Raw genomic sequence first — 26,668 nt, 5'->3', positions numbered from 1 at the left:
CTACTTAGATATTCTCAGGGGGGAGATCAAAATACTGCTAAAATGTGCTTTGGCCCTAGATAACTCATAGAATAAAATTGTATCTTGAGAGTTTACACTTAATCCCCTAATTTCTAACCCCAGACCCTCATGGAGGAAGCAGGCAACTGATTTTTCTTTCAAGTTCCACAGTGGTTCTGGTGGTTTTTCTGGGTAGAGAACTACCATATAAATTAAGTGTGTATCTCTAAAAGATTTTAAACAATACATAGCATATTGCTAGTTGATGTATAGAAAAATCATGAATGTGATATTGTATTTGCTACTTGAGGAAAAGATCATCGTTAACATCAAAGCCAAAATAAGCATTTGATTTTTTTTAAAAGTTGGGATAAAAGCCAAGCTAAAGATTATGATCTGTGTCAGATAATTGAAGAATGCTTCCCACCCTTTTTTGATGCTTTCTTGTTTATAACCATTGATAAAGTGGAGTCTAAGAGAAGGATGATTGACAAATTTCAAAACCATCAAACTTGGCCAGGTGAGGTGGCTCAGGGCTGTAATCCTAGCACTCTGGGACGCTGAGGCAGGAGGATCACTTGAGGTCAGGAGTTCGAGATCAGCTGCAGCAAGAGTGAGACCCCATCTCTACTAAAAAATAGAAAAATTAGCCTGGCATGGTGGTCTGCACCTGTAATCCCAGTTCCTCCGGAGGCTGAGGCTGGAAGATGGCTTGAGCCCAGCCAGGAGTTTGAGGTTGCTGTGAGATAGGCTGACGCTATATAGTACTCTAGCCCAGGTGAGACAGCAAGACTCCGTCTCAAAAAAAAAAAAAAAATCTGAAAAAAAATTTGCTTATAACTTTTAATAGAAATACGTAAAAGAAACAGGAGGAAGGATCCAATTGAGGTATAAAATAACTGAAAAAGTAAAACAGATTAAGCTGTTGATTCTTGAAAAAAATTGTCAGTAGAATTAAAAGTCTTTGGTGAAATGTGTTAATATATGAAAAACTTAAAATCATTAAAATGAAGAAACTAGGTGTATCTTAAAAACTATGTCAGATGGAAAAAGCAAACTTCAGAAGAAATTCTATAGTATATTAATATATAATTTACGTGGTAATAACAACCCTGCTTATGAAATTCATACACATGCCATGAAAATATGGACAGGGAAAGACACACCAAATTCATGAAAGTGATTACCTCTTAAAGAAGGAACAAACAGGAAATCACACCAGGGAAAGGTACAAAGATAACTTCCATAAGTTTTAGTTTTTTTATGTTATAAAAAAAATTGACACAAGCACAATAAAATGTTAACATTTGTTGATTTTAATTTTAGATGATGAGTACATAGGTTTAATATAATTTCTGGGTTTACATTTTAAAAATCTGAAAACAAAAGGAGATGGTTACAAAATAAGCTAGGATTTAAAATTTCAGAATGGAAAATAGTGGGGTTACAATAAATTTAAGAGACTTTTAAGCAAAAGTACAAGGGTCTTTAGATTTTATGTATATCTATAAGTATTTGGAATTTTTAGTCTTTGGACCTAGTTTTCATCATTCTTCCCGTGAAATGTAGATAAAGTTGGTTAGAGATACCTTGGTAACTCTTGTAAAAAGCAAAGTATACTGCTACATAATTTATCTAAGTTTATATCAATTTTTATTGCTCTTGATTGTGAGTGGATTGGTTAAAATCAAGTTCAGCTTTGAGACTACTAGATAAACCAGATTTATACACAAAAAAGGCTATTCATTTTCAAAGAAATAGTCTCACTGAATTTTTAATGATATTTACGTATTTTTATTAATTTCTGTAAGGTCTTATTTTTTGATGTTTCTGAGTTGATACAGAATTACTGTCTTATTAGGATTTGTGCCTTGCTCAATACGTTTCATCTTAAATGATTGAAAAGAACAAGTTAGCTTAAAATTTTTTTGTATAATATTTTAGCAAAGAATGGCTCAAGAAGTACTGACGCATTTAAAGGAGCATCCTGATGCATGGACAAGAGTCGACACAATTTTGGAATTTTCACAGAATATGAACACGAAAGTAAGCAAGTGGTGGTTTTAAAATCCATTATTTCTTTTCTTCCAGTCATAAACTTTGAGGAAGGTATCTCATTTTTAGTATTAACATTTGTTATCTCAAATCATTTTATATTGTTAACTTATTTCAAAATTTAGTCTTAAACTTAGAATTAATTCTTGCAAATAGTCCTAAGAATTATGAATGAAGTTTTGTCATTGGGACTAGTATGCAAGGTGGCTTTTTTTGGTTGGTTGTTTTTGTTTTTTTCTTTCTAGACTATGTATATAGGTTTAAGTAGCGTAAATTCCCAGTGTTAATTCAGAGATGAAACATAACAGGAATTATTTTGGGCAAGTAATCAATATAACACAGGCTAGGCACCTCCAACACCAAGTTGTGTGGACAGCTTTAAAAAACCCTACTCCATGGTACCAATGCTTTTAATGGGACAGCACTCAGTTTTTATTTACAATTGAAAATGTTATAATTCGGGTCCTTTTTTCTTAAGTTTTGACAGAAGGGTTGATCAAAATGTGTTTTGACTGTTCTAGGCTTGATGATTCAGGCTTCTCTTTAAACTGCCTATAAAGTAATAAAATAAAATACCATGGCATTCTGTTTAATACACAAAAGGTTTCTGCTTGATATACATTGTGTTAAAACAGAAAATAGCCATATTCACATCGGTTTCTGAAATCAGACTGTTAATTAGCAGTTTTAAAATATTAGTTTTGACATCTGTAAATTTTAGGGCAAAAATACAGTCCAGAACTTCCTCAAAGTGCTAACCTTAAGTAACATAACAGTGTTTGCCTGTTTGCTTGCCTGGTAAATTTTGCTTTTTATACTGACAGACATTACTAATGTTTAAGTTGATTTATCAACAGTATTTTTAAAAACTCAAATTTGTCTTGTGAAAAATGAGATGATTAGAGGAACAGAAAGAAAGCAACAGGTAAAGAATTCTTCAATTTACATAAATTACAAATGATTTGGTGCTAAATTTATGCACTATGACATTTGGCTTTTATGCAATCATTTTTTTTTCTTTAAAGATGTTAACACTACCTGATATTAATCATAATGTTCCATTATGTTGATTGCTTGTAATAGGAAGAAAAGGGGTGTCTTCCTGTGCAACTGACACAGCTAGGCTTTGACGGCAGGCCTCCACAAGGTCTACCCTTTTGATTCCCTTTAACTGAATTCTGTTCATCAATTGTTTTTGTTTCATGGGCGGTGGGAGGGGAAAGGGGAATTCAATGAAAATAAGTATTTCTAAGGGCTCAGTAGAAATTTCTACCATAGGGATCATTTCATGCATTTATTTTTTCATTTAGTCTTTGCTGTTATCTGTCCCTCATCTTCATAACTCAGCAGTGGATTTCTCAAGTTCTAAGATGTAAAGCAGAAGTGTAATTCTTTAGAATGTTTGCATTTTTTATGAAGATTTCCAAAGTAGTTGTTTACCATTGGCTTTCAGCTTTGGCTGTCACTGCAGGTTTTTTAATCAAAATACATTTTTACAAAGGAATGTGAATTCTCTTTATTTCAGCTCCATATGCAAAGTCTTTATGTCTAGGAGAGGTTGAGTGTTAAGATATTATGGTGGTAATACATGTATTCCTTTGACCTAACCTGTGCAAAAGTTTTTATTGGGCTCCCTGCCTCAGCCTCCTTGGCAGAAAGATGAAATATGAATTGTATCTTGAGTAAGCTTATGCTACCTTTTTACATTTGGAGAAAGGACTAGAGGTTAGTACATAGGCATTTTAGGTAACAAAATATCAGACAGTAAGGAAGAAGTAAATGTTATAAATGAATGTAACAAGAAGGGGGAACTTTTAAGATTTTTATTTCTACCTGATATATTTATGGTGGGTTTTGTTTCTTAGCTTTTTAAAGGGCTTTTTAATTGATTGAATATTAGCAAGAGGATACATTCTGTGTAGCAAACAGTGCATTGCTTGGATTTATTAAATCTTTTGACAATCTGATTTTGTGCCTGTCAGATTTTTAGGGTAGTATGTTTTTAAAAGCTAATTTAGGATTTAGATCAGAAACTTGTCTTTTTTTGCTTGTTAACATTTTTCTGAGATCTAGATGTATAGAGAAATGTGTTCTTAAAAATGAACAGGTTAGCAAACTTCATTATTTGCTGCTGATTATGAAACATTTTAATGGCACCAAATTTGTAATTTCAGAATTTTGCTTTGGCCTTGTTTTTATTTTGAAAGTCTTTAAGGAATGTTCTGTAAATGTAGGATTTTAGTTGAAATGGCAAAAAATTCCTAAAAAGTATGAAATGTTAAAATGAAAGAAAACAGCAAAAACATTCACTGTTTGAGCACAATGTAGTTTGGGACAGTCTATATTGTGCTTTGGATAAACTGAGCATTCACATGATCCCTTTGGTTGAAATACTAATGCTCCTATTTTATTGTGTAATGACTAACCATTTTAAAGATGAACTCTTATTCTCAGCCAAAACTTGCAATCTGGGGTGATATATTTCTATATGAATGAGTTTACCTTTCAGGTATTAAAGCTGATTCTTCCCTAATTCTTCCAATTGAAACATACCACATTTTTGTCCCTTTTCTTCCTCCTGCCTATCCACACTAATTGGTCATAGTAATAATTTCAGGTAATAAATCCTGGAGCTTTATAAATTATTACAAATGTAGTTGACTATTTAGAGTGAGTAATCAGCAGGAGGGACAAAAAGGCTTGAAAGTGGTATTTCTTTTTTTTTTTCAACTTTCTTACACTTTTAGTTATAACCCTTATATTTAGGAAGGAATACCTGAAAGGTAGATACAGATTGCAACATGCACTTGTGTATTATTTTGACTGTGCACAAAAGTTTATCTTTAAATTAGTAGAAATAGCAACTGTAAGGGTGGGGTTAAAATTTAAAATAAACCCGTGGGTTGTCTTGCTGCTCCTTAAGTAACACACCAGTGATGCTTGTAAACACTTTCTATAGAAAGTATCTGTGACAATAATATTTGGCCAAAAGCTTAAACTCCTAGAGGATGGTAGGAAGCTTCATAGCATCCAAGCTGCTAAATTCTTAGGGGCCTGGTCGTGTTAAAGTACGTGAGCCTATGAGCAGTCATTTATGCTGTGAATTCATATTTGGCTGCTACTTTTCCTTCTACAGATAATCCTATTTGGCTGCTAAAGGGCTTTTTATTTGGTTCTTCCTCCTGGTGTGAGCATGTATAAACAGCAGGACGTTACATAGAGTAGTAAACAGTAAAATGAGGAAAATGCATGAAAACTCAGTATATGGGTGAATAGATCCTTGTTTAATATATGTAATTAAACTTGGTAGCATAATGTTTTTGAAATTTTAGATGTAAATGTGTGAATGTCTGTCCATTTGTGAATCCTGAGAGTTCCCAGTCCTATAGCAATATATTCACATGGTTCTATTCTCCAATTTTCAGTATTATGGACTACAAATTTTGGAAAATGTGATAAAAACAAGGTGGAAGATTCTTCCAAGGAACCAGTGTGAAGGTAGGAAAATATTTCAAAGAATTATAAATTCAGAATTTTGTTATTCTTGGCATTTTTATTATAGTTGAGTATCTGGGGGGGTGTAATGAATCTTCAGTATATTTTACTGTAATGGGGATTACTGCTTTCATATGGCAAGATAGATTCTGTTTGTATTGGGGGTACAGAGAGGGAGCATGTTGTTTTTTTGGGGGAAAGAGGAGACCAGACTGGTCAAACCTTTTATAGTAAATATTGTGGTTAAAAATATGTGTCAGCTCATAGTTAATCTGGAACATTTCTGAAGTGAATGAAATTTGAATATGTGCTCTTGTACATTATTTTAAGTTTACCAGATTGTAACTGACAAGTAATAAGTATTATAACATGTGGAATAAAATATGTAAGTTAGGGGAAAAGAAAAACCAAGTACTAAAAATCACAAGGCTTTTTACCTTTTGATTCTGGGGATGACTTACGAGAGGTTGATTTCTAAAATGAGGAAAAAGATCAGAAAATGAAGATGTGATAACCTGGTATTAATATTTAACTTTTTTCTCTGTACTGTCTTGGGAAAAGTAGTCATAGTATAAGAAACCTGAGGTGAGGTTCCTCTCTTGGAATTCTTTGATGCAGTTACTTCTTTCTAGTTGTCAGAAACTGCCTTTTAAACTACTTTATTTCATTTGTTTATCTCTGAGAAATATAAATAGAAGTCTAGACTTTATAATGAGAGACATGTTTCTTATGGTGGCATTTTCATTTAAAATATGTCCTCTTTCTTTCTTTATTTATTGGCCTTTAAGGTGCTGTCCTTCACCTGCTTTCTCATGTTGTCTTTATGGTGGGATAATGACCACAATTTACTTGGCTATTCTGACTTAAACCTTGATAACTTTTTAGCACATTTAGAGTTTATTAAGACAAAATTTTAATGGCAGTATATTTAATACACCACAAGCCACAGATTAAGAATGATAGTACAGGAGTAAATAGTACATACCACCAGAGCTTCATTTCTTTAAATGTTTTATTGTGGTTTGAAATTATTTTAAATTAATAAGTACAATTTGACTATGTGGCCCAAATAGAGCCTTCATACTTCATCTTCACTCTTCAGGGATCTTGGGTGTAGTCATTCTTGTTCCTTTACTGCCATTGTTTAATACATGTGGTTTGAATCCCAGATTTAACTTTGGCTACAGCATACCATACCAAGAAAAGGTGATTTTTGCTTGTACCATTTTACTCTGTGGTATGATTTAAGTCCTTCCTTTGTTCTTAAATCTGGGTCTCTGCTTTTTATCTCATTTGATTGTACAGGACGATCTTTCTTGTACGATCTTAGAAATTGAAATGATTGTGTTAGTTTATCAATATCATGGTTGTATTTGTTATCAGAAAAATTATAAAGGCCTACCTGATGATATGATATTTTTTGCTTTCTACATTAATGGGAATGGTATGTTTTTGTTTTTATCATAAAGTCTTAATAGTGCCCATATGTTTATTTATAAGTATCAAATATATATTCTGGGGACATAAGACTATACTTTAAAAAACCTATTTTGTTTGCAAAAACTGCAGGGGCAAGGGTGGTGATTAGTCTGACTTAGGGAATTCTGTTTTATTTACGTGTTCCTATTCCGTGTTACTGAGAGACTACTTCATTTCTCTAGAAGCAATATATAGTTATAAAAAATCAGAATCACCTTTCTATCCCCTGGTATTTTAACCACAGTAGTTATAAGATTCAGTGGGGTGTAAACTTTCTGTAAGTACCTCAGGTTATTCTGTCATCCACTTCACCATTGTGAGTGAAGTCATTATATGAAGGAAAAAGTGTGGTATAACTCCTAGGCTGTTTCAGGTGCTCATTAATACAATAGCATGGAAAATGGCTCCCAGAGTATGTTAGTGAACTCTAGATTTAGATATGCAGCTACCAATTTGTATTTAATAATTCATGTTTTTGTTTAAGGTGCTTGGTCTCATTTCTAAAGCAATGGGAAGTAAATTTAATACTATATTAAATTTTTCCCCCCCAAACTGAGAAATTTATTGCTACTTTGAGGCTTGCTTTTTTTTTTTACACTGAAGTAGAATTCACATTGTTTCCACAAATAGCAGATGTCAGTATTTAAAGGAATTTAATAGTGACCTATTCAAATAAGGCAGTCATTTTGGTAGCAGACTTTTATTGGGGATATCTGTAGGATTAATACTATCTTAATTTTATAATTCTTTTATACATATTTATTTTTAACATTATTTAACATTGTCAACTTTTTAATCCTATGTGGGAGGCTTCTCTATCCTTAAGATTTTTGTATTTCACAAAATACAATAACATTTCTGAATGTTAATTTTTACTCATTTTTAAGTAACCTTGGTATGAGAAATACATAAATTAGTATAATTTCCAAAATATTGTATTTCATTTTCTATAATTATAGTACCTTTTAAAGCTGTCTTCTACTTGTTAGCTATAGTTACTTTTGTCGAACTTCCTTAGCATATATATTTGCTTACCTGGGACATATATTGTGCGTCTGCTTTGTATGGAGTACTGTTAGGTATTAAGGTTATATAAATATACCTCTACCTCAAAGTGCCATAGTTGGAAAAATGCAACATGTCATATAATATGTATATAAAAGAAGGATGATGTATCAGCATTAAAGTAGGTATATATAAGCAGAGCTTCGTGAGCCAAAAGAACAGAATGATGCCCAAGTTCGGCTCTTCAGGGAAGCTTCATCCATACAAGTGGAAAGAAATACTTGGTATATTTTAAAGGAAGGATAGGTTTGGCTGCATAAACAGCATGCCAAAATTAGATTTCTGTGATTTTTCCAATGTAGCATTTCTGTTATCTACTTTTAGGTTCTTGTCCATAGCATATGTTAATTTTTCCACATTCCTTTTAAAGTAATGGCATTTTCAATTTGGGCCTTTTGTCAAAAGTAACTTTGCCAAGAAAATGTGATAATTATTGACTGGGTTAGATGTCCCTGGCTGTGTGTTAGTTATTGACTGGGTTAGATGTCTCTTGTTGTGTGTTATACCTTAGTGTATCCTGGACCAGTGGGTCACAAAAGATGAAATTTCCAGGAGTAAAAGATGTACATAGATAATAATTAGCAAGTAAGGACATTTAATTTTTAAAAAGACATTTTACTAACAAAAGAGAAAGGAACATATAAAACATTTAAATAAATTTAGGTTTGTGTTATACAAAATTTGCTACATTGCTCTGATGCTCATTTAGCTTTAGACTAGAAATACTTGTTTATTTGTTATGTTTTTTATGTGTTGTTTTAGGCTCTCCCTTCCCTAAATCATACTTGGCTCTTTTTCTTACTCCTCTTTCCTCCTATCCCTTAACTATAAGCTCCGTGATAATCAGGGATCATAATATGTCTTTGTTCCATTCTTACTACTTGGTTTATAGGTGCTCAATATATAATTATTCAGTTAATGTATTGTTAATACTGAGTTAGTGTTTGTCAGTTTAATTCATTACTTTAAGAGCATTAAGACTTTCTAAATATTTTTGTTCTTATATGTGTAATATATATGTAATTAATATGTCAGGTTAAATTATTACAGGCTAAAGATGGTAAATTTATTTTATTAAAAAAAATTTTTTTTTTGAGACAGTGTCTGGTTCTGTTGCCTGGGGTAGCCTGATGCCATGGCGTTAGCCTAGCTCACAGCAACCTCAAACTCCTGGGCTCAAGGGATCCTCTTGCCTCAGCCTCCTGAATAGCTGGGACTACAGGCACTTGCCACCACGCCCAGCTAAATTTTTGTTTCTATTTTTAGTCGCCTGGCTAATTTCTTTCTATTTTTAGTAGAGAAGGGGTCCCACTCTTGCTCAGGCTGGTCTTGAACTCCTGACCTCAAGCGATCCTCCTGCCTCGGCCTCCCAGATTGCTAGGATTACAGGCGTGAGCCACCACGCCCGGCCAAAAGATGGTAAATATTTTTAATTTAAGGAAGGTGAAGGGGAAATTTTGATAGGTTAAGTGGAAGAATTTCCAAGTAAGTAGGGGTTGTCATTCACTGAAATCTTAAAGGTACTCTAGGATTGTCAGTGGTGTTGATTCTTAGCTACATATCAGAGTAATGATTCAGATAATTCCCATTCCTTTCTAAAAAAAAAATGGCACTTAGAAAATTCAAATGGTAAAAGGGGAAAAGCCTCCTTTGTTCCTCTCTGGAGAAAAAAAATGACTCTCTCTATATACTTTTTATTTAAACCAAGGGGATTATGTTTTAATCTGTTAATTCATATGGTTTATAGATCATTTCATAAATAGATAAAAACTTTCTGACATTGAAGAGAAGTGGTGAATTTCTGAAGAAAAAAAATAGTCCAACATGATAAGGTCATAATTGGAAGTTTGGAACATTTTAGAAATTTGGATATTTAAAAGTAGTTGGGGCCAGGGTGGGGTTTCTCAGGCCAGTAATCCTAGCACTCTGGGAGGCTCAGAAGTCCGAGACCAGCCTGAGCAAGAGCCAGATCTCATCTCTACAAAAAATACAAAATTGATCTGGGCGTGGTGGCACATGCCTATACTCCCAGTTTCCTAGGAGGCTAAGGCAGGGGAATAGCTTCAGCCCAGGAGTTTGAGGTTGCAGTGAATTAGCCACTGCACTCCAGCCAGGGTGACAGAACGAGAGACTGTCTTAAAAAAAAAAGTAGCTGGACCATTGAAATTTCTTAGTCGTACAGGTGCATGTTTTAATTTAGGAAGTTGACAGACCAAAACCGATGACACACAAAGTTTTATTTAGTGCTCTCCATTGAAGTGGGACACACGTGGTACATTAATTAGCAGCTGTTTTACCTCTAAATTTTTGGTTTGTATTGCAAGGTTTTGGAGGTTAAAATTAATGTGTACAAAGCCTTGTGTTTCCTGTGTGCTGAATATGAATAAACAGCATGCGTATTGCCAGCCTTTTTAAATGAAATATCTGCATTTTGCCAAATAACCGTATACCAGTCTCAAATTATCTTGAGTATTCTGTAATAGCTTCCTAACTGGGCTAACACCTACTTATTATGTGTCCTTTACAGTTTATTCACCACAGAGTCTGATATTTTTAAAAACAGAACTAATCTGGTCACTTCTGCTTAAGATCTCCTATTGTACTGAATGAAGATCAGTTATTTAATGTGTTGCCTTTAATTTATACTAGCCTTTTACAATTTTTTGCATTTGACTTTTTAAGCTTTATTGAGGTATAATTGACATACACAATGACTTGCATATGTTTTGGTAAGTTTTGTCTCATGCATGCGTCCCTGAAACAACTACTGTAACTAAAGATCTGCCTCTTTGTGATTACTTTTTCCTTCACTGCTCCTCCCATGTGCTTGCTGTCACTTATTTGATTAGCTAAGTAAGAATGCAGTGGCTGGTTTTGGTTTATGTTTAATTGCCCAACTGTTTTCCAAAATGTTTGTATCATTTTACCATCTCACCAGCAGTGTATGGGTATGCCTCACATCCTGGCCAACACTTGGTATGGTCAGTGTTTTTAATTCTGGCCGTTATAGTGAGTATATAATGGTATCTCAATGTGGTTTTAATTTCTGTTTCCCAAATGAGTAATGTTGTGTATCCTTTCACTTCACCCCTACGTGTTCTTTGCTTTGCCAATATGTTCTTGGTGAAGTGTCTGTTCAACTATTTTCCTCAGTTTTTGGGGGGCCTGTTTCCTTATTGAGATCTAAGTGTTCTTTGTATTGTAGATGTGCGTAGTGTCAAATATATGTTTTGCAGGTGTTTTCTCTCTGTGGCTTTTCTCTCTCTCTCTTTCCTTCCTTCCTTCCTCCCTTCCTCCCTCCCTCCCTCTTTCTTTTTTTCTTTCTTTTTTTTTTTTTTTTAAGAAATAGGGTCTCACTCTGACACTCAGGCTGGAGTGCAGTGACAAGATCAAAGCACACTGCAGCCTTGGACTCCTGAGCTCAAGTGATCATCCTGCCTCAGCCTTGTGAGTTGCTAGGATTACAGTCATGAGCCACCATGCCCAGCTGCTTTTTTATTTTTGTAATGGTGGCTTTTTAAAAGTTTTAAATATTAAGTCCAATTTATTGATTTTTTTTTTCCCCTGGTGTTCATCCTTTTTGTGTTGTATTTAAGAAATCTTTGTCATTCAAAAAGGTCACTAAGATTTTTCTATTGTTTTCTTCTAGAACCTTTATCGTTTTAGCTCTTGCATTAAGATCTATGATTCATTTACTTAATTTTGGCATATGGTGTGAGGTAAGGATCAGGTGTACTTTTTTTCCCCACGTAGACTCTGATGTTTAGCACCATTTACTGGAAAGATTATTTCTTCCCTTGAATTTCTTTCCTGCTGTTGATAAATCAGTTGACCATATATGTTTGAACCCATTTACTCCATCACCTGTCTTTAACCTAGTACCACACTGTCTTAATTATTGGGCTAAGTCTGGAAATCAGTGTCCTCTAACTTTATTTTCAAAATTTTGGCTGTTCCTTGCCTTTCCATAAAAAGTTTAGAATTACCTGGCAAGTGGTGACAAAAATTGCTGAAATTGTGGTTCAGATTGCACTGGATCTATGGATCCAGTTGGAGAGACTTGACATCTCAACAAAAATCTCTCTTCATTTATTTTTAGGTTTTTTTTTTTTAAACTGTAGCAGTTTTGTGGTCTTTGACAATCTTACGTCAGATTTCACTCTTAAGCGTTTGTTTTTTCATGCTATTACAAATGGTATTTTTGCATCAATTTCTGATTATTTATTGTATATAGAACTGCCATTGTTCATTTATCCCCTGAGCATGGAGTTTACTCTAGCTGTTCAAAGCTCACTTCAAACTCACTTTCCTACCCATTGTTAGAAATCATCTCACTTCTGTAAATGCTCTTGGAACTTACTGTGCCATTTACTTAGCTTGTGTTACCCTTCCCCCCACGCATGTTATTTAGTCTTTTCATAGCTCCTTGAGTATTTAGTTCACAGCAGAAACCCTACTTCATAATTTCCTTAAAGTATTTATAAGACTAGGTGATCTCTAAGTCTCCTGACAGGTTGATTATTTCAGTGATAATTATTATAAGTTGATAGTGTTACTCCCTATTGAACAGAGATGATCGTTTCCCTTTTTGGTGATTTTTCAAAAAAAGTGTTAAGTTCTGGGCTCTTAAGCCCTTCTGTCTAAAGAAAATCCATGAGAAATCCCACAGTATACAGTGTTTGAGAAGGGAACAAACACTTTTATCAGTCTAATTTGAGAGACTGACAGGCATTCCTATTCATTTTTTCTCAGTATAATAAAGGAAAAATAATGCTTATTAAATACACATATCTAAAAGAAACCAGACAGTATTTTCAAGCTGTTCTATTACATTTCTTCATCATATATAGTGGATAGGAACAATTTTTCTACCATTTCTACATACTAGCTTCTGGTTAACATAACAATTTGGTCCCTACCAAGTATCTTGATTATGTGAAACTTCCAGAAGAGGCCTATACTTGAGACCTAACAATGCTTAATCCTTAGCTTGCATCCATGTAGCAACAGGAGACAGAAGCCACCTACAGACAGACTTTTAAAAGGGGATGGATTGTGCTAATAGGTCATATAAACTTGATTTTTTGGTAGTCTGTTGGAAAAATTGTTGGATGTTTAATAAAATTATTTTTGCTGTTACAAAGTATATGTAACTATTTATGATTTTAACCTTTTATAAATGTGTAATTTAGTGGCCTTAGGTACATTGCCAATATCTATGTATTACTATTTATCTCCAGAATTTTTTTTATCAGCCCGAATTAAAAGGTTATACCCATTAAACAATAACTCCCCATTACTCTCTCCCTCCAGCGCAAAGTAACCACTGTTCTACTTTCTGTCTCTGAATTTGCCTATTGTGGGTACCTTACGTAAGTGGAATCACACAGTATTTGTCCTGTGTCTGGCTTATTTGACTTAGCATGTGTTTTGAAGGTTCATACATGTTACAGCATGTATCAGAATTTCATTCCCTCTTGAAGGCTGGATAATATTCCATTGTGCATACATACCACATTTTGTTTATGTATTCATCTGTTGATGGACATTTGGGGTTATTTTCCCCTTTGGGTTATTGTGAGTAATGCTGCTATAAATTTTAATGAAATTTTAATTGCTCATACCTTTGAGTTCTTGTTCAATATCTGAGGCCATAGACCTCCATTTAAGAATGACGAATATTGATTTAGATCCATTTCTCTTAAGTTTATCATTTGATTCTAGCCTATCTCTGGGAACCTTAGGTTAAGAACTCTTGATTCTTAAGCTGTTTGTCTTTCTTTTGGCTCTTTGTTCTCATGACGATTTCATTGAAGAGTAGGAACAATATTCTGCAACCTTGGACATGCAGGTAAAGACAATAGATAACTATATTAGTGACCATCTTTCTGAAAAATAATCTTGGTGGTATAAATGGACTGATGTTTGTGATAAACGTTTAAGTTCTCTATGGTGTTGAGGTAAGAATGTACCAGATTTACATTTCTGTAGCTTATAGAGGAAACAAATATTTAAAGTGAAATTGATGCGGTACTTGAAGTATTTCAAAGTGGTTGGTACTGGATTGAACTCTTTTCTCCTTGCCCCATTTGTAGTTTACATTTGTTATAGTTAGTTAAGGCTTTCCATTTTCTGTGGTACAGGTTGGCTGCCCCTTATCCAAAATGCTTGGGACCAGAAGTGTTTCAGATTTTGGGCTTTTTTTGGATTTTGGAATATTTGCATTATATTGGTTGAGCATCCCAAATCCAGACTGCTCCAATGACCATTTTGGGTGTCAGGTTGGTTCTCAAAAAGTTTCACATTTGAGCATTTCAAATTTGGAATGCTCAACCTGTATATGAAAATCTGCTACTGTGAAGGAGAGAAATTGGAATGTGCAACGTTTTAACTCATGCTGTATAAGAACTTATCTGGGGATGCGTTTGTTTCTTGATAGGGTTGAAATCCTGTATTTGGTTAAAAACTTGTCCCTGACTAGATAGGATATTAATTTATACCTAAATGACTTAAATTTTGAAGGGGGTAGAGTTTTGTTTCCATGAGAATGTGGCACAGTTTGTATTGATTTGTTCTCAATATTTTAATGGGTTTTGGTGAATCTTTCATATAAAAATCTGGTTCAGTAATGCATGTCTTTTACCCTGTCATTAAGTATCCATTATGTACAAGACATTTCTGAGGGACAAGATTATTACTACTATTTAAATAACTTGCAATATGTGCATCTTCTAAGACATCATGGGATATATTTAAATTTCATCTTTTTAGCTTACTAAAGTTGATAATACTCAGGTACAAGTTTATATTGACCATTTGACATTGCTGTGTTTTTATTTGAAATTTTTCTTGAGATTGAGAAAATAGTTGGATTATAAAGGCTACATGCATAAAACCCTTGGGTTAAGAAAATTTACATGTCATAACTGCCTTCTAATGACTAGTTAGGCATTTTTACAGTTGTATGTCATCTTTTGAATAAATTTTGTATGGTTGGTTTAAAAAAAAAAAAACTTTCCATAAAAGCAATTAGAAAGTTTAGTCTACCAGCCGGCGCGGTGGCTCATGCCTGTAATCCTTAGCACTCTGGGAGGTCGAGGCGGGAGGATTGCTCGAGGTCAGGAGTTCGAGACCCACCTGAGCAAGAGTGACACCCCGTCTCTACTAAAAATGGAAAGAAATGATCTGGACAGCTAAAAATATATATAGAAAAAAATTAGCCAGGCATGGTGACACATGCCTGTAGTCCCAGCTACTCAGGAGGCTGAGGCAGGCAGAAGGATTGCTTAAGCCCAAGAGTTTGAGGTTGCTGTGAGCTAGGCTGACGCCTTGGCACTCTAGCCCCAGGCAACAGAGTGAGACTCTGTCTCAAAATAAAAAAAGAAAGAAAGAAAGAAGGAAAGTTTAGTCTACCAACTTTGGAGGTGAATTTTTCTCTTTTTCTTTCTTCTCCTTTTTCTTTTTTGGAGATGGTGTCACTCTGTTGCCTGGGCTAGAGTGCAGTGACTAGTTCACTGCGACCTTAAACTCCTGGCTTGTGCCTCAGCCTCCTGAGTAGCCGGGACTACAGGCTTGCGCCACCTTGCCCGGTTGATTTTTCTGTTTTGTGTAGACTCTTGCTCAGACTGGTCTTGGCCTCCTCCTGACTTCAGGTTATCCTCCTGCCTCAGCCTTCCAGAGTGCTAGGATTACAGGCATGAGCCACCATGGCTTGATTTTTTTCTTGATATTAGTAAGAATAGGCTCTTGGAGCACTGTGTGGTTCTAAGAATGCTAAGTCAGTGTATAAATCCATTGAAAATCCTGATGACATAGTAACCATTGGAAGATAATAGCACTTAACAAAGACACACAACTTCAGTGAGAACCTTTCATTGAAATATTTTTAATTTTTATGTCATTGTCCCTACATTTTATATGAAGTGTTCCAAGGAAGAGCTCAGAAAGCTACTGGAAGAAATACCCCAGTTTCACATCAGCTTTATGAATAGTTGACCAAAAGATTAAAATCTCAGATCATTTTCTGTTAAATCTCACAAGCTGAGCTATTTCTGCTACTTATAAACACTTGGACTTTCTACTTTGATATGTATTACATCACTGCTGTTTTATTTTTTTAAAGTGTAGTTTGCAGTTGGAAAATTATTCTTAACTGAGCTGCTTTTATTTTTTTATTTTTGGGTAAATCAGGAAGGGATTTGGAAAATGAGTTATGATAACTTGATCAAATAAGCTTTGTGCTTAACAATAGGAGAATCTACATAGACACTTTATGCAGAGCAGTACTTGATCAAAGAGTTATGGTTTATGTATAGCTTTGGTGGTTTGAAAGGCTATAGCAGTACTGATTGTAGAGTGACATTAAGTTGAGACTTTTTAGTGCAAGAAACTCTTTAGTTTTTGACTGGTTATTTCATTTTTTACCCCAGTTTTCATCTTTTGCCCTTTGCCCCATCTACAAGTAAATTTTATTTATTGATTGACAGGGTCTTGCTTGGTTGCTCAGGCTGGAGTGCAGTGGCACGGTCATAGCTCCTTGTAACCTTGAACTCCTGGGCTCAAGTAGTCCTCCTGAGTAGATGGCATGTGCCACCATCCCAGGCTAAGTTTTTTTTGGGGGGGAGGTTAGAGACATGGTCTCAGCTGTGTTGGCCAGGCTGGTCTTGAACTCCTGGCCTTGAGCAATTCTCCCCTTTGGCCTTTGAAAGTGCTGGGATTATAGGCGTGAGCCCCTATGCCTGGCCAAGCTTTTAATTTTCAAACAAGGGAAGAGTTTCCTAGTCCCCTTTACTCCCTTGAAATAGGAATAGTCCCATTCTGAAAAACAGATTATAAACCATGATCATTAATGAAAATTTTGAAGAGGAAAGAAGGACAAGATCCTGTGGCCACTGTTCCTTGCTACAAGTGAATTTTAGAAGCCTCTGAAAGGAGGGAAAAGGTACTTTAATTCAACAGTCCCCAACCTTTTTTGCACCAGGGTCTGGTTTCATGGAAGACAATTTTTCCATGGATGGGGGTGGGGCTATCATTTTAGGATGATTCAAGTGCATTACATTTATTGTGCAGTCAAAACCATCTGCTCATGATAAATCTATATTTGCAGCCACTCCCCAGTGCTTGCATCAGTGCCTCAGCTCCACCTCAGATCATCAGGCATTAGATTCTCATAAGGAGTGCACAACCTAGATCCCTCACATGCACAGTTTACAGTAGGGTTCGAAGGTCTATGAGAATCTAATGCCTCCACTGATCTGACAGGAGGCAGCTCAGGCTGTAAATACAGATGGAGCTTTGTTTGCTTGCCTGCTGCTCACCCCCTGCTGTATGGCCCTTTTCCTTACAGGCCGAGGACCAATACTGGTCAGCAGCCGGGAGTTGGGGAGGGCAGATTTATTTGATTAAATTGGTAACGAAAGAGTTGAAGGAGATGTTGATCATATTTTCTTTTTCCCAGAGGCTAAGAAAAGCCTCCAAATCATAAATGTTGTGTTTCAGTACTTTTACATCATCTTGTTCCTTATGGAAGATATAGGATAAAGCTACTAAATGTTTTATAATACTGTATTGACAGTTGTTTAATCTGAAAATAGGCTAAATAACTATATTTTTGTTTTTGTATTAAATAATGTGTTATGCATACTTGTATTAAGAGATTTCACGGTGGGATGCTTATTCTACTTTTTAGAATCATCCTTTTATTTCTTTTTTAGGGGCTTTATTGATAGCAATTTACCTGTAAAGAACAGAAGAGTCAACACAACCAGAATTATTTTATTATATTTAGTGGACATTAAGGATACATAGAAAGTAATTTGTAGTAAAGTGTTAACTATAAGAGTGAGATTGTTGTATGAATTCCTCAGAGTAATTGTTACAACTTAGTGTTCAAATTCTCTATTTTTTGTTTAAAAAATTTGTATTAAAAGTAGACCAAACTTTTTTGTATCCACATAGCATCTTTTGTTATTTTGAAATAGAAAATTGCATGAAAGACTACACAGTTTCCTGTACCCTTAAAACAGTTTATCCTAATATTAACGATTTACATAACCATGGTACCATTATAATTCAAAGCCAAAAAAATTAATGTTGGTTCAGTAGTAGTAACTACAGACCTAATTTAAAATTCACAAGTTTTCCCTCTAATGTCTTTCTTCTGTTCTATATTACATATAGTTGTATTTCATTAGTCTCCTAATCTGTGATAGTTCTTAATTGTTCTTTTTCTTGTCTTTGACAATTTTTATGAGTTCTGCTCTGTTGTTGTGTCGAATGTGTGTGTTTGGATTTGTGTGTTTTCTCATGTTTAGATTGAGTGTCCACATTTTTTGGCGAGACTACCACAGAAGTGATTTTATGTCTTTCTCAGTTTACCATATGAAAGGGTCCATGTTGTCAACATATGTCTTATTGCTCATTTATTATTAACTTTTATCACTTCATTATTATGATGGTGCCTGCTTGTTTTTAGTTTACAAGAATTAATGATTTTTCCCTTCATAATTGAGACATATCTTGGGAAGATAATTTGGGACTATGCAGATATTTCATTCCTCTTCAAATGTCTGCCCATTGGTTTTAGCACTCATTGATGCCTCTTTGCAAGTTACTACTTTTTGCCTGACTTTTTACCTGACTTCTTAATATAAACAAGATAGTTTGCATTCACACATTGATTATATATGTTTGTAGCATAAAATTACCATGCACATTGACATTACTTAACATTAGATTTTCATTATATAAATAAATAACTCTTGTTTGGCTTTATTGTATTAATAAAATTTTTCTGCAATTAGGAAAGTGTTTTCATAATTAGTGTTTTTTAAAAATTTGTTTTGTTTTTATTTGGGACATTGGAAAAAATGGCCAGTTTCATCACACACAGTAATAAAAATTGTATTTCCAAGTGCCAATGGAAGGGGAACCATAGTTTAAAAGACTGAATTTAATACTTGAGCTCATGAAGTTAACTATATTAAGGTAGTTTTACAATCACATAACCATTTTTTTGCCTTTGAGTTGGGTATATTTCCTGCTACTCATAATGGGTATACTCCTTTAGCAATTTCCTTCTCAATGAAAATTTGAGTACGACATTCCAAATTTGTTAGATGGGGCTTGGGACAAACTCCAAATCCTTATCTGCATTTCTAAAATTCAGGAAGCTCAAAAAACTAAAAATCTTCATAACTAAACTCATTTGGTTCCAAAGCCTAAATTGAACAGATGTGAGAGTATTGATAGTCCTTAATTCTACATTGTAGAAAATATTAATTTGTTCACTTGTGGATGCTGTCTCAGATCCTTTGGCTGTGTTGATGTAGGTACACCACACTAATTTTCTTCAACGGTTTTTCTAAAAATTGAATATTCTGCGACAGTTTGACTCATCAGATAGTAGATGCTCAACAAATTCTGAATGATGCAGATTAAAATCAAAGGCAAGAGTAGGTTATACCTTTAAGGTATCCTTAAGTGAAGAGCTTTAGGAGCATTAGAAACAAAAGCTTTTTCCTAACTCGATATTTTTCCTACATTATGTGTGTATATGGGGGGATTAAACATATTTTTAGTGTTTGCTTAATGTTACAATTAAAATAAATTGAAAAATGGTAATATAAACTTTTAACCCATAAAAATTATTTGATGTATCTGTTTATTTAAGTGAACAATTCTTATTGGTTCCATGAGGTATATTTTTAAAATCACAGGTTGATGTACTTTACTGGTGTAGAATTGAAGAGTATCTTAGAAGACAGTAGTTAGTAATTGTTAAACCTGTATTCTATTAGAAGTTAATGAATAACCAAAAATTTTTTAAAGTATGAATAGTACACTAAATTTATTGGCATTTTTAAAAAAATGCCAAGATTGGTAATGGGGTTAGAGTGTATTACCTAATTTTACCCTGTCTTCCCCCAGCCTTTGGTTCTGAAGATTTGTTAGCATGCTCTTATAAAAGTGTTAAACTTTTTTTTTATCCATTATGTGCAATTTTTTTTAATAGGAATAAAAAAATATGTTGTTGGCCTCATTATCAAGACGTCATCTGACCCAACTTGTGTGGAGGTAAGAGTTTTTTTTGGAGATTATTGTGAGAGCATAAAATTATTTAAATATTGAGTCTTAACTAGAACCAACTTCTGTCAAAGACCCACAAACATATATGCACAATCATTTACAGTAGAGCTGTAATCATTTGTTTCTTAAGAGGATTGCCTGTGCTTTAGCTATTTGTTGTTATACCCACTTTAGGCCCTTGTTTAATTTAATCTTTTTCCTCCCTTAGAAAGAAAAGGTGTATATTGGGAAATTAAATATGATACTTGTTCAGGTAAGCTTTAACTTAACTCACTGTTTTCCTCAGCAGAATGATATGCTTCAATTGTGCTTGTTATTTGAAGAAACTGGTCAAACTTACTTTATGAAATAAAGTAGACTAATATTTTGCAGTAGTAGTGGTAGTCTAACAATAACTATAATAATAGGTGACCTGCTTTGTAGCATTTGAATTTGTAAATTTGATGTGGTAGGAATCATAATGTTAAACCTATCATTTATTACATGGGTCCAGTGTGGATTAGGCTCTGTTGGATTCTCAAATTTTTTCATCTGCCTGGTTCTGTGCATGTTTCCTTTCTGTGTGATCTCTCTCAATCCTTTGATGTCTGCATCCTTCTAATTGATATCCATACTTAGTCTTCTGCAAACTTTGCATATAGTCTAAAGTGAGAATTTTTATGTTTACCTTTTTTCTGTGGTATCACACAATTTTCTAGAGAACGTTCATTAGTGTATGAGGCAAAAAATCATGCCTTTTTATTTAAATAAGTTTTGGAAACATTGGGTTTCCCAAAACATTTGTGTATTCACTGATTTTACTGGCTGTTATACTTGAGAGCTTTCTTTTGTTAGCCTGGGTCTGAAGTGGGGAGAGGGAGGAGAGTATAAAGAAGGGGGGTCCTGTTAGAGAATATCTAGGAAATCCCTACTATACAACATAAATGTAGAAAGCTAAGGCAGTCCATCAGAGTTTTGGTAAAAGATTATTCAATCCTTGGTTGCAGTGCCTCCTTTTCCTAAACTTATGTGTCCAAAGCCTACTGTATTTCGAGGCACAGATTTCATCCAATAAAAATCTGTCTTTATCACCAATAGTTAGATCTTTGAGTCTCCTAGGATAATTTACATATATCTGTCAGGCAAATATTGATATGAATACACAGTAGAGCGAGAATAGACCTTTAATTAAGATAATTGAAAAAGGGTCATGGGGTATGTATGACAGGATTTTTATCTATGTTTTATTTTCTACCCAGTATGGAACAGCGGGTGGCACATTTCCTGCCTTAATAAGGAGGGGAGCAAATGAAAAGTGATTGGTATTTGCATTTATTAGTACATAATTTCTTTGTAGATTGTTTTATTTGCCTTTGAAACTTGAAATGAAACTAACATTTCATGTCGTTTTTTAGATACTGAAACAAGAATGGCCCAAACACTGGCCAACTTTTATCAGTGACATTGTTGGAGCAAGTAGGACCAGTGAAAGTCTTTGTCAGAATAATATGGTTATTCTTAAACTCTTGAGTGAAGAAGTATTTGATTTTTCTAGTGGACAGATAACCCAAGTGAAAGCTAAACATTTAAAAGACAGGCAAGTGATGATTTTGCTCTAGAATTTTAAAGTAGTATCTCAAACTCTTTCAAGTAATTTGGAAGTAAATTGTAAATATTTAAGGAAGTATGATTAGTAATAATTAAGTTACTTGTATTTTTTGATTACAAATTAAGAAACAGTCGTATAATGGGCCTAATGATCTAAATCTGGAGGGTTGAAATTATGTGAATTGTTTTGAGATGTAATACTTCTGGAGGATTTGTTTTACATGGTGAGATTTTAATATAATAGGTTCTAAGTGAATGATTTGTGTCCAAACTAAATTATTATTATCTCTGTTTCTTGTCAGTTCTCTATATCTAACACTGGGAACAGGACATACTCCCCTTAATAGTAAACAGCCATGATAAACTATAGGTACATGGTACTTCTTCCATTTAATAATAAGCATTTGTCCTAGTCTTTAGGAATACAGCTAAGTTTTGCCTTATGTATTCAGACCAGCTAAAGAATTTACAATTTTTCCTATGGTTTATTACAAATGCACATATAGGAATTTAGATGTATCTACTGCCTTTTATTTTGGAGAGTTTTAAGTATCTCTATTAAAGACACTAGATTGATTGACGTGATAAGAGTAAGGATGACAAAACACCCAACTCCTCAGAAATGAAATTATGTGCTCTTGTAGCCGATTTTATAGGAGAGTTTTAAAAGAGTGATTATAGTTTTAACGGTTTGATAGCTTTGGTGATGTTATTGGTATTTTAAATGTGTTTAATAGAAGTTGCTCGAATCTTTGCTAAGCAGATTGCTGATATTTTAATCATTTTTATTATTAGTATGTAAATAATTGTGATATTTATTTGTATGTGTCCTCAAAATCTGATCTATTTTCTTTTAGCATGTGCAATGAATTCTCACAAATATTTCAACTGTGTCAGTTTGTGATGGTAAGTGCTTTTGATTTCACTTTTTAAAATGACAGTTACAACAAAACAATTATTTACAGTTATATTTTTGTTACAGGAAAATTCTCAAAATGCTCCACTTGTACATGCAACCTTGGAAACATTGCTCAGATTTCTGAACTGGATCCCACTGGGATATATTTTTGAGACCAAGTTAATCAGCACATTAATTTATAAGGTAGAATTAATACATATCAGTTATGTTTATCACTGAATAGCCACATATATTTTCACTTGTAAAGCTCTTCTGCATTTAAAGCCATAATGAAAAAAAGAACATTTCCATATTACAGCTAGTAATTGTTTGAAATGAGTTTTAAAATCTGATGATTGTGCTACTTATGGCAGGTAATTTCATGAATTCAGTTTGAACAACTGTAAAGGATTTAATTAGATTGCCACCTTTTAGTTGAGTATCTAAGTTATAGTGAGGTTAAGTGATTTGTACAGGCTGGGTGCAGTGGCTCACGCCTGTAATCCTAGCACTCTGGGAGGCTAAGGCGGGTGGATCGCTCAAGGTCAGGAGTTCGAGACCAGCCTGAGCAAGAGCGAGACCCCGTCTCTACTAAAAATAGAAAGAAATTATCTGGCCAACTAAAAAAATATATATAGAAAAAATTAGCCAGGCATGGTGGTGCATGCCTGTAGTCCCAGCTACTGGGGAGGCTGAGGCAGGAGGATCGCTTAAGCCCAGGAGTTTGAGGTGGTTGTGAGCTAGGCTGATGCCACGGCATTCACTCTAGCCCAGGCAACAGAGTGAGACCATGTCTCAAAAAAAAAAAAAGTAATTTGTACAGAAACAAAAAGCCTACATTTTTACTTGATGATTTAAATCAGTATCACGTAATGCCTAAATTGTTCTTCCAGAGCTATCCCATTACCAATTGGTTGTATTATCTTTCTAGATGTTTTCTTGTTGGGTGTAATGAATAAACTATGTATTTAATTGGTACCTTACAAAAGTAACCATTACGACTTAACATTTTGAACTTTGTAATTCAGCGTCTCATAACGTGGATTTGTGATATTAGAGCCATTGTTTTATAGGTAGACAATTTATATAAAAACTTTTTTTTTGCTATTGTCAGCAGTACTGCAAGAAACATTCTTGTTTACAAGAAATATTCTTGTAAATATTTATGTAGTTGTCCATATGTTTACTTTATATAAATTTTTGTAAGTATATAATTGTCAGGTCATTAGGTATGTCCATGTTTAAAGTTTTAATGCCTACCGAATTGTCATCCACAAACAGTTTGGCATTTGTATTCCTTCTCAACAATAGAATATAAAAGCCAATTTTCCCACACCCATGTCAATCCTAAGTACATTGGCCATGTCCTAAAATCCTAAGGAATCATAAAATTTGGGTCCTTTTTAAACTACACAGAAACTGTAATGTTCTTAAAAGGCATATAATAGATTCTAGGAAAGTTATTAAGCAGCTTTGGTTTTAGATGTCTGAGGACACATCAGAAGAAAGCACCATTTGCTCCTAAAGCCTTCATTGTATATTGGGTAGATAATGAAATTTCCTCAAAATATATGTGCAAAATGCAACACATTTACCCACTTAACCTGTTTTGGGCTTGTATGCCTGTATTATTGATTGTTAAATCATTTCCTTTTTTTTAAATTCTGAATTTTAACTGTTTTAGGTCATTTAATTTTATGCTCTCCCCCCCCTTTTTCATAGTTCCTGAATGTTCCAATGTTTCGAAATGTCTCTCTGAAGTGCCTCACTGAGATTGCTGGTGTGAGTGTAAGCCAATATGAGGAACAATTTGTAACGCTATTTACACTGACAATGATGCAGCTAAAACAGGTAATATAACACTGTTTTGAAAGAACTTGAACAATTTTAGTGCCTTAGAAAATGTTGGATTCCAGTTGAACTATATTTTAACACAATGTTTATAGATCAGCTATAATGTGATTATATGCTAAAACATGTAGTAAGCTAGAAATTTTTATGAGCACTCTGAAAATTTTCTGAAATTAAGGTTTTGGGAATATCATGGCAATTTATTTCCACAGAATCGAGGAGCTTATAGTCTTTTTGTAGAGATTTGACCAGACAATGGGAAGCTTAGGATCTGTTACAAGATCTACTTATGATAGAGTGTCTGAAGGAATTCTTTCCTGCACTAGTTTGATTAGTTACCCAATAAGTGATGTAGAAGGTTATTCATAATACATCACTGTGTATGTTTGTGATTTGAATGAATTAGCTGAATATTTTTACAGTTTAAATGTCACTGAGGAGGGAAACGTCTGATACACGGGAAAATGCAAAGGAAGTAATAGAGGGCTTACTACCTGCAACATATTTTGAGAAGAAAAACTAGATCACATATATAAGAATAGGTGTACCAGACTCAGGAGTTCTATATGGTTTAATATTAACAAAAGGGTGTTGGAATCTTAAGGCTTTAAATGAATAGTGTCTTTTGTTGTTGGTTTCATAAAATGGAAACTATTAGTGCCCTTTTAACTTGCAGATGCTTCCTTTAAATACCAATATTCGGCTTGCATACTCAAATGGAAAAGATGATGAACAGAACTTCATTCAAAATCTCAGTTTGTTTCTCTGCACCTTTCTTAAGGAACATGGTCAACTTATAGAAAAAAGATTAAATCTCAGGGAAACACTCATGGAGGTAGGCTTTGTGAAGCCTTTGTTCCTGAAATTCTTCTTTACATAATAAAAACAATTCTTTAAAAAGTGTGCTTTCTAAAATGTATGTACCTTTTGAAATTTCTTCTTACCTGTTTACTTGCTTTGTGCATTATAAATAATGTTTGCAATTCTGAATTATAATTATAAGCTGTTTTCTGATTTTGTGTTCTACATATAGCTAGGACTAAAAATTTATAATCAAAGCTAAATTACTAACAGGCATATTACATATGTCATTTATGATGAAGTCCAAAGACCTTTTTATACAAAATTGAGGTGTAATTCATATAACAAATTTATCCATTTAAAAATATACAATTCATTGTCATGTCAGTGTATTCACAATGTTGTACAACCAGTAATATCTAGTTTTGAAATATTTTCATCACTGCAGAGGAGACCCTGTACCCATGAAACACTCCTCCATGTGTTCTCCCCCCAGCTTCTGGTAACCATTAATTTGCTTTCTGTGTCTCTAGATTTACCAATTGTAAATACTTAATATAAATGTAGTCATACAATGTGTGACCTTTTGTGTCTGGCTTCATTCACTTACCGTGTTTTCAAGGTTTCTCAAAGCTGTATCCTATATCAATACTTTGTTCCTTATGTTGCTGAAAAATATTCCGTAGTTATGAATATACCACAATTTCTTTATGCTTTCATCTCTTATGGACATTGGGTTGTTTCTACCTCTTGGCTATTGTTAGCAAAGGCCTTTTAAACTCCATATCTTTTTAGGAGACTTGAGTAAAATATGTATATATGTAATCAGCAACTGTGTAAGAGGTTTGTTTCTGAAGTGTTTTAGGGCACGTCAAAAGAAGCTCATTGTGCTCCCAGAGAGTATACAGTTTATTTGGTGAATATTGAAATCTCAAGAATTTTGATAAGTAACATATGAATTATTTTCCATTAAGGTAACAAGTAAAAGGCAGTTTGAGGTTGGTTAATAATGTTTAAGAATTGATTTAATAGTTTTGGTCTTATATGTAGGCCCTTCATTATATGTTACTGGTGTCAGAAGTAGAAGAAACTGAAATCTTTAAGATTTGTCTTGAATACTGGAATCATTTGGCTGCCGAACTCTATAGAGAGAGCCCATTCTCTACATCTGCCTCTCCATTGCTATCTGGAAGTCAACATTTTGATGTTCCTCCCAGGAGACAGCTGTATTTACCTGTATTATCCAAGGTAACAAAGTGGTTGGTTGAGTGCTCTTTTTGCTTACTGTCATTTTGAGGGCTAAATGCAAATGCTTAACTTTTATATTTTGGCTAGTCTATCTAAATTAAT

General features: G+C 34.1%; 1 protein-coding gene across 4 annotated transcripts in view; it reads left to right on the top strand.

The window, feature by feature from the left end:
* The window catches only part of XPO1 (exportin 1), a 44,987-nt gene that overhangs the window by 7,180 nt on the left and 11,139 nt on the right, over positions 1–26,668 (top strand). For 3 of the 4 annotated variants that reach the window (XM_045549684.1, XM_045549685.1, XM_045549686.1), the window contains exons 3-12: positions 1,945–2,046; positions 5,481–5,553; positions 20,108–20,169; positions 20,390–20,434; positions 21,576–21,757; positions 22,626–22,674; positions 22,751–22,870; positions 24,389–24,517; positions 25,194–25,352; positions 26,369–26,566. In XM_045549684.1, coding sequence (XP_045405640.1) covers positions 1,945–2,046; positions 5,481–5,553; positions 20,108–20,169; positions 20,390–20,434; positions 21,576–21,757; positions 22,626–22,674; positions 22,751–22,870; positions 24,389–24,517; positions 25,194–25,352; positions 26,369–26,566 — 1,119 coding nt within the window. Of the gene's footprint in view, positions 1–1,944; positions 2,047–2,071; positions 2,981–3,138; positions 3,203–5,480; positions 5,554–20,107; positions 20,170–20,389; positions 20,435–21,575; positions 21,758–22,625; positions 22,675–22,750; positions 22,871–24,388; positions 24,518–25,193; positions 25,353–26,368; positions 26,567–26,668 lie in introns of those variants that run through there. The other variant, XM_045549687.1, reaches the window with a different exon arrangement.

This window comes from Lemur catta, chromosome 4 (genome assembly GCF_020740605.2).
Source record: "Lemur catta isolate mLemCat1 chromosome 4, mLemCat1.pri, whole genome shotgun sequence".
Classification (NCBI taxonomy): domain Eukaryota; kingdom Metazoa; phylum Chordata; class Mammalia; order Primates; family Lemuridae; genus Lemur; species Lemur catta.
Note: the sequence above shows the minus strand (reverse complement) of the source record. Positions and strands in the feature narration are given on the sequence as shown.